This window comes from Elgaria multicarinata, chromosome 2 (assembly GCF_023053635.1).
Source record: "Elgaria multicarinata webbii isolate HBS135686 ecotype San Diego chromosome 2, rElgMul1.1.pri, whole genome shotgun sequence".
Taxonomy (NCBI): domain Eukaryota; kingdom Metazoa; phylum Chordata; class Lepidosauria; order Squamata; family Anguidae; genus Elgaria; species Elgaria multicarinata.
Genome location: NC_086172.1, coordinates 65,693,892 through 65,706,558, shown reverse-complemented (window position 1 = coordinate 65,706,558; position 12,667 = coordinate 65,693,892). Strand labels below are relative to the sequence as shown.

Here is a 12,667-nt window from a genome sequence, read left to right as displayed (position 1 = left end):
CTTCAGGCCTCGTTTTGACAAGGAAACAGCCTTGGTCGCCCTGTATGATGACCTATGTTGGGAGAAAGACAGGAGAGGGAGTGTGACTCTGTTGACTCTCCTCGACCTCTCAACGGCTTTCGATACCATTGACCATGGTATCCTTCTGGGACGACTCGCTGAGCTGGGTGTAGGAGGTACTGCTTTGCAGTGGTTCCGCTCCTATCTGGCGGGTCGGATACAGAAGATGGTGCTTGGGGAACATTACTCGGCCCCGTGGACTCTCAAGTATGGGGTCCCACAGGGGTCGGTTTTGTCCCCCATGTTGTTTAACATTTACATGAAGCCACTGGGTGCGGTCATCCGGAGCTTTGGAATGTGCTGTCATCAGTATGCTGATGACACGCAGCTCTATTTCTCCTTTTCATCTTCAACAGGAGAGGCTGTGGATGTGTTGAACCGGTGCCTGGTTGCGACAATGGACTGGATGAGGGCTAATAAACTGAAACTCAATCCAGACAAGACTGAGATGCTGTTAGTAGGTGACTCCGCTGACAGGATGTGTGTGTGTGTGTTCTACTGGTTCTGGATGGGATTGCACTCACCCTGAAGGAGCAGGTTCATAGCTTGGGGGTTCTTTTAGATCCATCATTGTCACTTGAGGCTCAGGTGACCTCAGTGGCACGGAGTGCCTTTTACAAACTCCGGTTGGTAGCCCAGCTATGCCCCTATCTGGACAGGGATAACCTGGCTTCAGTTGTCCATGCTCTGGTAACTTCCAAGTTAGATTACTGCAATGCACATTATGTAGGGCTGCCTTTGAAGACGGTTCGGAAGCTGCAGCTCGTGCAAAACGCAGTGGCCAGATTGATTTCGGGAACCAGAAGGTTCGACCCTATAACACCTGCTCTGGTTCGCTTGCACTGGCTGCCTTTATGTTTCCGAGCCCAATTCATGGTGCTGGTTTTGACCTATAAAGCCTTACATGGCTTGGGACCACAATACCTGACGGAACGCCTCTCCTGACGTGAATATACCTGGTCACTACGTTCAACATCTAAGGTCCTCCTCCGGGTGCCTACTCCAAGAGAGGCTCGGAGTGTGGCAACGAGGGACAGGGCCTTTTCGGTGGTGGCCCCCAAACTCTGGAACGATCTCCCTGATGAGACTTGCCTGGCGTCAACACTGCTATCTTTCCAGCGCCAGGTTAAGACTTTCCTCTTTGCCCAGGCATATAGCAGCACATCTTAATTACCCACATGTTTAGTTTTTAATGGCTTTTAATGCTTTATGTGTGTATGTTCTGTGTTTTAGAATTTTAAATTTTGTATTCTCGTTTTTATTCTAATTTTTTAGAATTTCTGTAAACCGCCCAGAGAGCCCTGGCTACGGGGGCGGTATATAAGTGAAATAAATAAATAAATAAATAAATAAACAAACTCTTGTTGAGTTACAGGCTTGTCAACCAGGGACCTTGAACAGCCAAAGTAGATACCATGCAAGTCATATAGTTAAATTCAACAATGTGCTAGTAGACATCTGCTAATGTGATGGAACTTTCTCCCTCCCTGCTTCCCCTGCAGCCCTCTGTGTGGCCTTAAAATCTGCTCCAAAGGGTTTTCTAGCCCTCCAGATTAGATTTTCAGGATTCACAAGGAAGAGGGAATTGCTCCCCTCTTATGGTTCTCCTGATAGAACAGCTTCCATCGGGGGAATGACAATGTTGGAACCTACCTGACTTTTTGATGGGAGATCCATGTTCAGTTTTTTTATTGAAGAGACAAGCAAAGGATGTTACTCATTATCACTGTGTATTAAGGCAAACCAATCACGTTTTTATGAATTTCATAGCTTTATTCTAGAAACCATTAGAAGTAGATTTACACAGCTATTCATTCGGAAGTGGCATCAATACTTGGCACTGCAGTACTGTGTAGCACACAATGTAGTTATTCACAGTACTAGTAAGGCATGTTTCCATTAAGGCATGCAGGTAGGAGTTTCATTCCATTCCATATTTCTCCTTCAGTTCTTTTACTTTTGCTATATATGCTTTCATGGCATCTTCTTTGGACGTTCCTGAAAGAAAGAAATTAGCCAGGTGAACAGAAACGCAATATTAGAAACAGAAACACACATTAGATCCATGCAGATGTTATCGGTCCCACTCTTCTCCACTCCATGGCATGCTTAAGGTGCACTCAGCCAACAGCCATGACCTCTAGGAGTACCTTTGCTTGAAATTATGTTTTGGTCTGTGGATCATTTTTATTCTCTAACTTCTCACAGCTCCCCAGATTTAGAGTTGCCATGTTTATGAACAAAGGATATTCTGTAACTTTGAGAAGCCTGTTGGGGAAAAGTTCAGCCCAGCAACACAACCTCTCTCTCTCTCTCTCTCTCGTTACTGTTTTAGTTGACCCCAGCACTTTCATGCAATGCTAGATGGAGACTAGATGGCCAGCTTTTGCACCATTTGAGCCACTGAAGCCATGGGCCTAATGAGGACCAGGAAGCAGAAGGAGGGAACCATTAGAGTTTGTACTGACTTAGATTTAAAATAGTCAGTGATCAGTGTATCAACAAACATAATTCAAAAAGCCACAGCAAGCAAGCCTCTTCTACAGAATAGTCATTAAGTTCTGTCAAATGCTTGATGACTTTCTGAAATGAGCTAAGAGAAAGCTATATGTCAAGTCCCTGCATTTCATCACACATTGAATTCCTGCAGATGTCCAGAAGATACACATGCAACAGCCCATGTAAACAGTAGTACAACAGAGGGCCTGCAATTACTAGCCACTTTTTAAAAGTTCACACATCATGTGACTCAAGCCTTGAAAACCTAATTAAAAGCCTTCCTTCATTATCTTGAGTAGGAGTGGGCAATCTGTGGCTCTCCACATGTTTTGGCGTACAGTTCCCATCAACCATAACCAGCATAGCCAATGGTTATGGGAGCTGTTTTGGCCTAAAACTCCTATGATCCCTTACCACTGGCTATGCTAGCTAGGGCTGGAAAGCCACATTCTTGATTCCAGCTTCCTCGAGACATCAATAATCAGCCAACCGTGTGTTACTGAATTGTCATCCTTTGTGGGTTTTACTCCTACACATAAGGAAAGATCCTTACGTGTCTCAAGCACACTACGTCAAGCTGCTACCAGTAGAAGCTCTACTTCCTGGAGGTCTACTTGTTGCAAGCTGGAAATAGCAGTACCATGGCATCCTCTCATGGGTTTCCACATCAGCCACCATTAGGAAATGAATGAACCCCAGGTAATGAGCTATGGTACACAGGTTACTGAAAACAGTAGCCTAGTTAATTGTTTCAAACTACATTAAGTGCTTAACAGTGTTAAATACATTAAGATGGATCTAACCCAGTGGTTCCCAAACTTTTTCAGGTCACCGCCCCCTTGGTTCCACAAACTCATGCCCAGCGCCCCCCTGCCCTACACTATAAAAATCATTATTCAGAATAGTGGTTTTCAACGACCCACCAAGGAAGATAATAACAATAAAATTCAAAACAGTAACAATTAATTGAATACTTTATTCAAAATCCAATTGGTGTGCCCTGCCATGCTGGCTGCAAACAGAGGCGTTCGCTCTCTTTTCCCTCCCTCCCTCGGCAAGCCTGGGGCAGGTGCTTCCCATTTAGAGAGGATTCTAGGAGTTGAAGGACTTTTTTCTGTCTAAACATGCATGAAATTGTGCCTTTAACTTATCATGTCACACTAGCATGAATACAGGAATCAAATAGGATTTCCTTCTTCAGTGGAACACACTTACTTAGGAGTAAGCACCATTTTGTTATAAGAAAGGATAATGTATTTTAATTAAAATTTTAAAATAATTATCTGCCACCTGGTACAGAGTTTTCCTATGGAAAATCTGGCTGGGACTGAAGTAGAGGGGCACTAATTCTACTGTACTTACTGTCTTTAAATATGGTTAAATATCCCACAGTTACCTTGCTATTCTATTTCTACAATTCATTTTCTCCTGTCTTTTCTTCACCCTCTCTTCGTTTTCAGGCTGAATCCTATGCACATTTACCTCAGAGTAAGTTTTATTGATCTCAGTGGGGCTTACTTCTGAGTAGACATACTTAGGATTGTGTTGCAGCTCTGTTTTTATGGTGACACAAGATACACACATACCATGTTTACCAAAAGAACGCTTGAAAAAAGGGGCAGATGAAATAAGCAAGGGCAGATAGGAATTGTTTCAGTAAGCATTCTGGAAAAAGGTGCTGCTGAATCTTCTTTACCTGGGGAATTGCAATTCTCTCTCCCTCCCCCTTTTCTTTTCTCTCCCAATCCTGTTGTAGTCCAGATTTTTTTGAGGGTGGGAGCACATACAGAGACACACAGCATCTCTCTTTCTCTCCAACCCCCTCCCTCCAAGCCCCCCCATCTCTCTCTCTCCAACCCCCCCTCCCCCCAAGCCTCACAATAGCTGCCAGGCTGATTACGACAGGAGGGCAGCCGCTCAGAGGGGAGATGGCCCCAATCTGCAACTCCTGGCAGGGGAAGGGAGCCTGGTGATACCTTGCAGCAGCACAAGCAGTCCTGCTCCCCACCCAGCCTGCCGGCTGACTGCTGTTCTTGGCAGCTGCTCTGCTGCCCGCCATCCTCCACATGCTCCTTCCTCTCTGCCACATGGCTGCTGCTCCCGCCTTGTGCAGCAACTATTGCGAGAGGTCTGCCGGGGCAGCTTGTAGGAGGGAGCAGCTCTGGCCAAGCGAGCGAGCAGGCGGCGGTGGCTCCAGCAGGAAAGAAGCCCTGGACCCTTCTAGGCAGGAGAAGAGTGGGCAGAGCAGCTGAATTCGCCACTGTTTCCTGCTATGCTGCCTCCTGTGGGCGCTTCCCCCACCCCCTACTTCTGGTGGGGCCGCTGTGGGCTTGAGATAGGAGGAGAGAGCGGCTGCGTGAGTGAGAAAGTCCTTCCTGAGCAGGAGCCATGTGGAGAGAGCAGCTGAATTTGCTGCTCTTTCCTGCTCAGTCCCTGGGTTTTAGGACGTTCTGGAGAGACCACCTCGAACGCCCCCCTGCTGCCCCTTTGCCTGCCAGCACCCCCCTGCCGTCCCTTTGCCTCTTAACGCCCCCCTATGCAATCCCACTGCCCCCAAGGGGGCAATACCGCCCACTTTGGGAACCACTGATCTAACCCATAAGCCATGTAACGCAAGCAGTCCATGTGTTCTATAACTTTAGGCCAGGGGTGGGAATTTAATAGGGTGTGTGTGAGAGATGACACAGCACCCAGTCCTCTTCAGATTGCATGATGTCAGGGGCATGGCCCCACCCACATGGCATCAGCAGCTGTGGCCATGCCCACTGATGTCAGCCAGCTCCCAACTGAGCTTCTTCTCCAACTGGTGCTTCTGCTGGGAACTGGCTTTACCAGCCCCATGCCTACAACTCTCAGCATGCCACGGCCAGTCATGTTGGCTGTGACATGTTGGTTGCTGTAGGATTTTTTTCTTTCTAATCATGCAAAAAATTGTGCCCTCACTCTTCTAGTTCTTGTAGAATTTTGACTGTTTATTTAACTATAATTTATGGGAGCCCCGTCTCCCCACCACACACACCTGAGCAAATGAAACATGTGCTAAGGTCAATTGCCTTTAATACTGCCTTTCACCTGCCAGGACTCCACTCAATCAAATCTCTTCCATTTGCAGCCTGAAGATTTGGTTGAGATGTTAGAACTTCCCCTTTTATACCTCTAGTCATACTTGCCATTTTAATTTGTTTTAAACTGTGCATATTTATTGTTTTATACTGTATGTTTTTATCTGTACGCTGCTCTGAGATCTTAATGATATAGGGCAGGATATAAATGTTTTAAATAAATACATAAATTTTCACCAACCTTTGGCCAAGGCTTACCTTTTAACGCATTCCAGGCATCCCACTTGGCTTTGCCTTTGAAATCAAGCATTCCAGGGCGCTCTGAAAGACAACATCTTAACATAACTCTTAGGCACATTGTGGTTCTTTCTACAGTAGATTGCTTTGGGCCATGTTCACATGAACAGAGGCAAATCACATTAACATGCAGGTTGGAACCATTTTAAAGTCACGATGATCAGAACTCATGAGCAACAAGAGACCAATTGATTTTAAAATCAAGTTGTCCATTTGGACTTCAGATATGAAATAGGAAATTGGTTGAGTTTGGGAAAGGTATAAATATTTATACCTCTGCTATATACACACATATTATTTAAGAGTCTGGGACCTAAAGCCAGAAGCATTTAAGTCAAGCTAAAAACCTTGAAGGATGTTAGAGGCTTGCCAGGCACATAGGCTATTGTCTGTTATAATCAATGTTTAGGTCTAAGGCTGAACCAGGGTAAACAAGACCTTGCTGTGTACTAAAGAGATGATTCTAGATATTCTTGCTAAAGTTTGTATCCTGCCTAGGTGGTGGATAAGCTAATGGTTGATAAACCATGACGTTTTCTGCAAAGCCACTGATAAGCTGAGAAGCAACATCTTTCTTTGGAACAGCTTCAATCTAAAGATTATGTGCACAACATGTCATGTTTGCTTTTTGCGCAAGAGTACACAGACTAGCAAACACTCTCGACTCATCATTGTTCAGGGAGATCATATTCTCACATACAATCTGAAAGCTGACTAGGATGTATCCGAGACCAGAATGAAAATCAGCATAAGGTATCTCCTCCAAAATCGAACCCCTGAATGAAGATGAGTACATTTTATTTGGGAAATGTAGGCTTCTATGCTTGTTCTGCCATGAGGAAAGAATCTTCTTCTGGAAGTTAAACAGCCTAAAATTTAAAGAGAATGTGCCCCAGACTTTTACAGACCTATAAAAGATGATAATTTTCAACTAATTTTAGCCTTTTAGGAAAGGTAATCCTAAACTCTCTTGTGCAAGCCACATGCCTTTTGCACTATGGCATTTCATTTAGAAATAGAAAGGATGGTAGGACAAGTCATGGATTCCCATCTCAGTACATATCCAAGGACACTTAAGATCCATTTACTAAAACAAACTGACAAGTGCAAAAACAACGACTGGAAACATTTGATACAAACTGACAAGTATTTTGCTTTTGGAGATACAGCTATCAGATATCTTTGTAGGCACTTTAATACAACCCCTGAAGAAGGCTCTGAATTAGAGTGGATGTAATACATTGGGCTTGGAATAGAACATTTCCCCATGTATTATAAGACATTTGCGTAAAATAATCTCTTTACTGTGGGTTGTAACACAAAATACACAAAACTTTCCAGAAGGAGGTGCTAATTTTAAAACAATTGCTTCTATAGGTAGCTGCTCATTAGTTATCATAGCTGTTCTGTGAAAGGAGTGTACTTCTATACAAGTAGAATCCTGTTCAGTATATAATCATGAGAACATATTCTAGAGTTTTCTGCTTTGTATTCTAGCAAGTAGCCATGCTATGGGAGATGGAGGCAGATCCTATTCTGGAAACAGTTAAGTGAAAAAGGTCACTTATTTTGGGTTCCAATTTACCATCAATAGCACGCATGGCATGCTATTAGTTTTTCATATTGTTTTTTTCAAGTGTTCGAAGCATTTTGCATTCATGCTCAGTAGTCTTTATAGTCGCACCGTAAACAAAGGGTGACAGAGAGGCTTGATTGAACTTGGAGCCGGCAACTCCCTGCCCAGCTCAGTCAGCCATTTGTGACTTTGTCTGGTGTAGTAGCCACCGTACCACACAGTCTCTCTTCCCTCTATAACCTACCAAATCCCAACATCTCTGGGGGATGGGAATAGAGTTCGATCCAAGTTGTTTATCATAAGAGGGACCTGAACTTCTGTGCTCTTTTAAAGGGCTTAGGAAAGGCCCAGATTTTGATCTACTTCCTAGGTCTGTGCTTTTGGGGTGGGGGAGAAGCAGCTACAAGAGAGTTGTGTTCTGGTTTGCAAACTTGAGCATTTCAAACTTAATTCACCGGCAAAACCACATGTCATTTTATTCCAAAGCTGACAATGAGAGTATTATGAAAAACAGCCACTTGCAAGGAGCAGTGGATGACCTTTAGTTCTAGTTGGCAGTGGCATCTCAGTGTAAAGCAAAGCTACTGTTCCTTGTCCTCCATTGCAGGTGCCAGCACTACATTAGCCAACCGTTTCAGATTCCCCTCCCCCAGTATGTCCAACAGTATCAGTATTGTTGCAAAGTAATCACTCATGTCAGTCCTCTAGCCATTATTATTTAGTATCAGGGCATCATGCTTGCTCTTCAGCTTTGCTTTTGTATAAGTTGCAGAAAAAGCAAAGTTATGTTTAGCGCACAATCCTAGGCATGTTTAAACAGAAACAAAATCCTACAACTTCCTGTATGCTCCAGCCAGTTATGCTGGGAGTTGTAGGACTTTTGTCTAAACATGCATAGCACGGCATGCAAAAACTCTTGTTCCAGTTCTAAGTAGGGAAGGCATGGTTCGCCTGCACTAAAAGTTGACGGATAGGCTGAAGCACTAAGTGGATCAGGCTGCTGACTTGGCACTATTTAAAGTAATGAGAAGACTTGCCCCTGAATATAAATATTGATTCTCATGATCAATACAAGAGTCATATTTATATGATGGTCTTTTATAAGGGTATTTAACCAAACACTGGAAAGTTTCATTCTGAACTTAAAGCAAACAGACATACAAGGGCTTTATCTCCCTCAGCCTCATATAAGAGAGTCTTACGGCTTTTCCATTCCATATAGCACACACCAACCTTACTTTAGTCATTTCTTGATGAGCTTGGCAAGAATGTTGAAATGCCCTCTCCCACAAGTAGTATTATATCCAAGGTGACCCACAAACTCTGTGCTAAGTGTTGTTTTAATTATTGGACACCAGTTTAAACATTATAGCCTGTAAATGTTCTTTCCATCCTCCACTAGGGTATCTGATAATCTTCCCCTAGAAATGTGAACCCAAGCATAATGTTCCAGGCTATAACTGCTACCTCAACTGCACTGGTACTTTCGGTATTTATTTTCTGAATAATTATAATAATTATTATAATATGATTAGAGACTTAACACATCAATAGCAGCAGAGTCATCCACATCCTATTCAATCCTCTTGTCAATTCAATCCACTGAGTCATTACTGACTCTTGGAGGGATGCCAGCTTTCACTGATGTTTTCTTGGCAGGCCTTATAGCGGGGTGGTTTGCTGTTGCCTTCCCCAGCCATTATTACCTCTCCCCCAGCTAACTGGGTACTCGTTTTACCAACCTTGGGAGGATGGAAGGCTGAGTCGACTCGAGCCGGCTGCCTGAAACCAGCTTCCGCTGGGATCGAACTCAGGCTGTAGGGAGAGTTTAAGCTGCAGAAACTGCTGCTGATTAGAGACTTAACACATCAATAGTGGCAGAGTCATCCACATCCTATTCAATACTGGACCAGAAACATGAGTAGGGGGAATAAGGAGTTGGTTCTGGCTTCTAAATGTAGTTGATCCTGCTCGTAATAGGCAGCTCAACTGGACCAGAGGTTAAATAGTTACCATCATTGTTTCAGAAGTTATGGTTGTGATTCCTACAGGCGCTAAATGACTCTGCAACTGTTTCATGAGTCCTATGTTGAAGACCCTCATAGAAAGGGCATGGTTTTTTTAAACAACAACAACACAGAATTGGCAAGCCTGAAGTAGATTTGCCTCCATCTCTTTTAGAGCTGTAAAAACTTCTAGAAGTTACCTTAAAACTCTTGGGAGTCACGTTTGGACTAGAATCTTTAGACAGACTACTGGTTCTAGTTAACTGCCTCACTTAAGATATCAGGATCAGACACCAACTAAGCTAAAACTTAGTGCAGAATATTTCAACAGACACCACTGCAAGATCCACCACACTTGAGGTATCTATTGTTTCATGAAGATTAGTCAGAATTGGATGATCTGTGAGGAATCTTAGCAGCCACTCCATCTCCATGCTGCTTGCGTCTCATACAGACTCCCTAAAGTACGAAAGGCCCTGCATATCTCAAAGTGCTGCTGCCACAGATGGGCCCACAGATGTCCAAACAGGGAGGACTGAAATAAAACCAGTTTATTTTTACTGGCACAACTCTTATAGTTCTCATTGCTCCATACATTACTTTTTAAAATATTTACACATATTTTTTGTATATTATACTTCTATGAAGTATGTATACAGCCCAAGGAGCAGGATTGACAGTGGCTTCATGTCATGTATCCACAAAGTAGCAAGTGATACTTTTACCACCTTATGGTATGAAAAAGATCTTGAAAAAAGTAATGAACAGCAGCTTCATTACTTTCACATCAGTTACTTTCAACCAATCTAGGAGCTTGGAAACTGGAAGTCAAGTTGACCTATTTACAAGGATGTTTTGGGTATTTCCAAACTTATGTGTTGAGGGGATATTTACAACTGCGAAATCTACAATTAAATATCTCTAAACTTCACTTGAACATGATGCTCACTTGGGTTTTCATGGAATACAGGCTTTTGTTTATCTGTAGAGCCTGAAAAGAACATGCCATGCCTGTATCTACAATGGTTCACAGTTCTCCTTGCAACGACTCAGAAACGGAAAACTAAGCATCACCCCAATTAGCTTCTTTGTCAAACAAGGATTTGAATTTGTCTCCTACATTCAGGCCCAACTGCACCAGCTATCAAAGTTAACTCATACCTGTATTTATATCTCCAACAGTAGCTTGCTTGAAATGGCTGTAGAGGTCCAGCATTTCTTGATCTGCTGGTTTGGATTTCAGCTTCTTAACTTCTTCAGCTGCTTTATCAAATTCTGCCTATTTCAAGTAAGGAATGTTTATTACACTCATTGCTTAATCGGCCTGCAGCATAACCCTATGCATGATTACTTGGAAGCAAGTCCCATGGAGTTCAACCAGAATTACTCTGAGGCAAGCGTGCACAGGATTACAGTCCTAGTACATAATTACGGGGATTTATTTCGGCAATCAGCATAGAAATCAGAAGCGAAAGCTTCCTGTGGGTGGGAGCATTGTGAAATTGTAAACCTTCCCAACACTTGGCAGGAGAGATGCTCTCAGCATTGCTATCAGTTTGCCTCACATATTACACAAGTTCTCTGCAGACGACTAGTTCCCACTGAAACATTGGGCAAGAACCACGTGCAGCTAGACCCACATAAACTGCTCATGCACGTAGCACTGTATTTGCTACAAGTGGCCACTGTTTCCCAGTGCACGCATGCATACATACATGAATGCATATGGGCATTTTTACATAGGTCAAACATTAAAAGTTAGTTTGTTACAGATAATGGGTAGCATATTAAGTAGCCATTTCATATACAAACTTCAGATACCAACAAGAAACCTTAAGCTTTAACCAGAGAATCTTTCCCTCAGCAGCCCAAACAATTAAGCAAATTCTAAACTGCACTAGTTAGTTTAGATAACCACTTAAAAGGTTTTTTTGGTGATTTTTTTTTTTTTGCTTTTATGCAAGTAGGGATTGCAATGACATACTGGTCCCTAAGATACTGAGCAGCCCATTGGCCCACTATGGAAAGCCCAGTTTCTTTAAAATCCAATAAAAATCTGACTCGTTATTCGAGAACAGTTTAATACCATCCAGGAGAGTTAAATAAACTCTGAAGGAGAGGCTATAGCTCAACAGCAGAACAGCTACATTACATGCACAAGTTCAATCCCTGATATAGGGTGAAAATTTTGAAGAGCTGCAGCCAGTCAGCATCTCCAGGACCGGTCTAGGGGGACCAAAGCCAGCACTTTAATGTGAAAATGCTTCACATTTGCAGTGCGGTGACCATTAACTGTACCACTTCAAAATAAGTGACCTTCTGTAACAGTTACGGTTTTGCCACCACACTGCAAATGAATAGGACTCCAAAAAGCTGAAGAGGTGACAGAAACGAGAGTTCTAGATTCTAGAACACGGGGTGGGGGGCTTTTTAAAAAGAAAAAGACGCGGCGGGGCAGGGGGAAACACAAGCTACACAAAATGGAAGGATTAGGCAGCGAGGAAAAACTCAGCTCCGGACTCCCTGCCAGAGAGAGGAGAAACGAATAGGGGAAACCGGATGGAAGGGCACGCACCCTCCTTCCCTCCCAATACAAAAGGCTCAGCGTTAAAAGTCGCTGCTGCCCTTCCCAATAAAGGCAGCCACTAGCAGCACTCCCTGGAGGGCTCACCTGGGTCATGATGGCGATAGTACAGCACACTTCCAGCAGCGCAACAAAAAACGTGACTAGCCCTCCGTAACAACTTCACTCGCACCACTATTTCACGCATCAGCCCAGCTCGCACCGACCAATCACAGAGAAGGGGAGGAGCCTCGAGGCCTTTCGTTCCGTCGCGATTCGGGAAACGAACGAATTGACGAGCCGCAATCACTTGTCGCCAGAGAGCTAGAAAAAGGAGCGAGGTATCCTCATTTCCGGTTTCAGGGAATAGTTTGTAAACTCCTTTAGGAGAGAAGCAGAGTTGGATGGCAACGTATAGCAATTCATAGGGACGGTGTAAAAGCCGGAACGGAACGGAACAGGCCGGAACGACCCCATTATATTAAAAAAACATACTAAAAACAGTGGCATGTGTTAGCAACACTTGGGAACAATATTTTAGGACTAAAACTATGCCAATATTATATCACTATTAACCCCAGAACTCCCAAAAACAACGTCCGGA

The 12,667-nt window shown here is 43.5% G+C and overlaps 1 protein-coding gene across 1 annotated transcript; it reads right to left on the bottom strand.

Moving 5' to 3' along the window:
- Positions 1-1,812: 1,812 nt before the first annotated feature.
- Positions 1,813-12,277, bottom strand: DBI (diazepam binding inhibitor, acyl-CoA binding protein). Its single transcript, XM_063118647.1, has 4 exons — positions 12,172-12,277; positions 10,662-10,779; positions 5,880-5,942; positions 1,813-2,058 (listed from the first exon to the last, which is right to left on the bottom strand). Exons 1-4 carry the CDS (start codon positions 12,178-12,180, stop codon positions 1,982-1,984), a joined length of 267 nt encoding a protein of 88 aa, XP_062974717.1. The 5' UTR covers positions 12,181-12,277; the 3' UTR covers positions 1,813-1,981.
- Between the last annotated feature and the right edge of the window lie 390 nt (positions 12,278-12,667).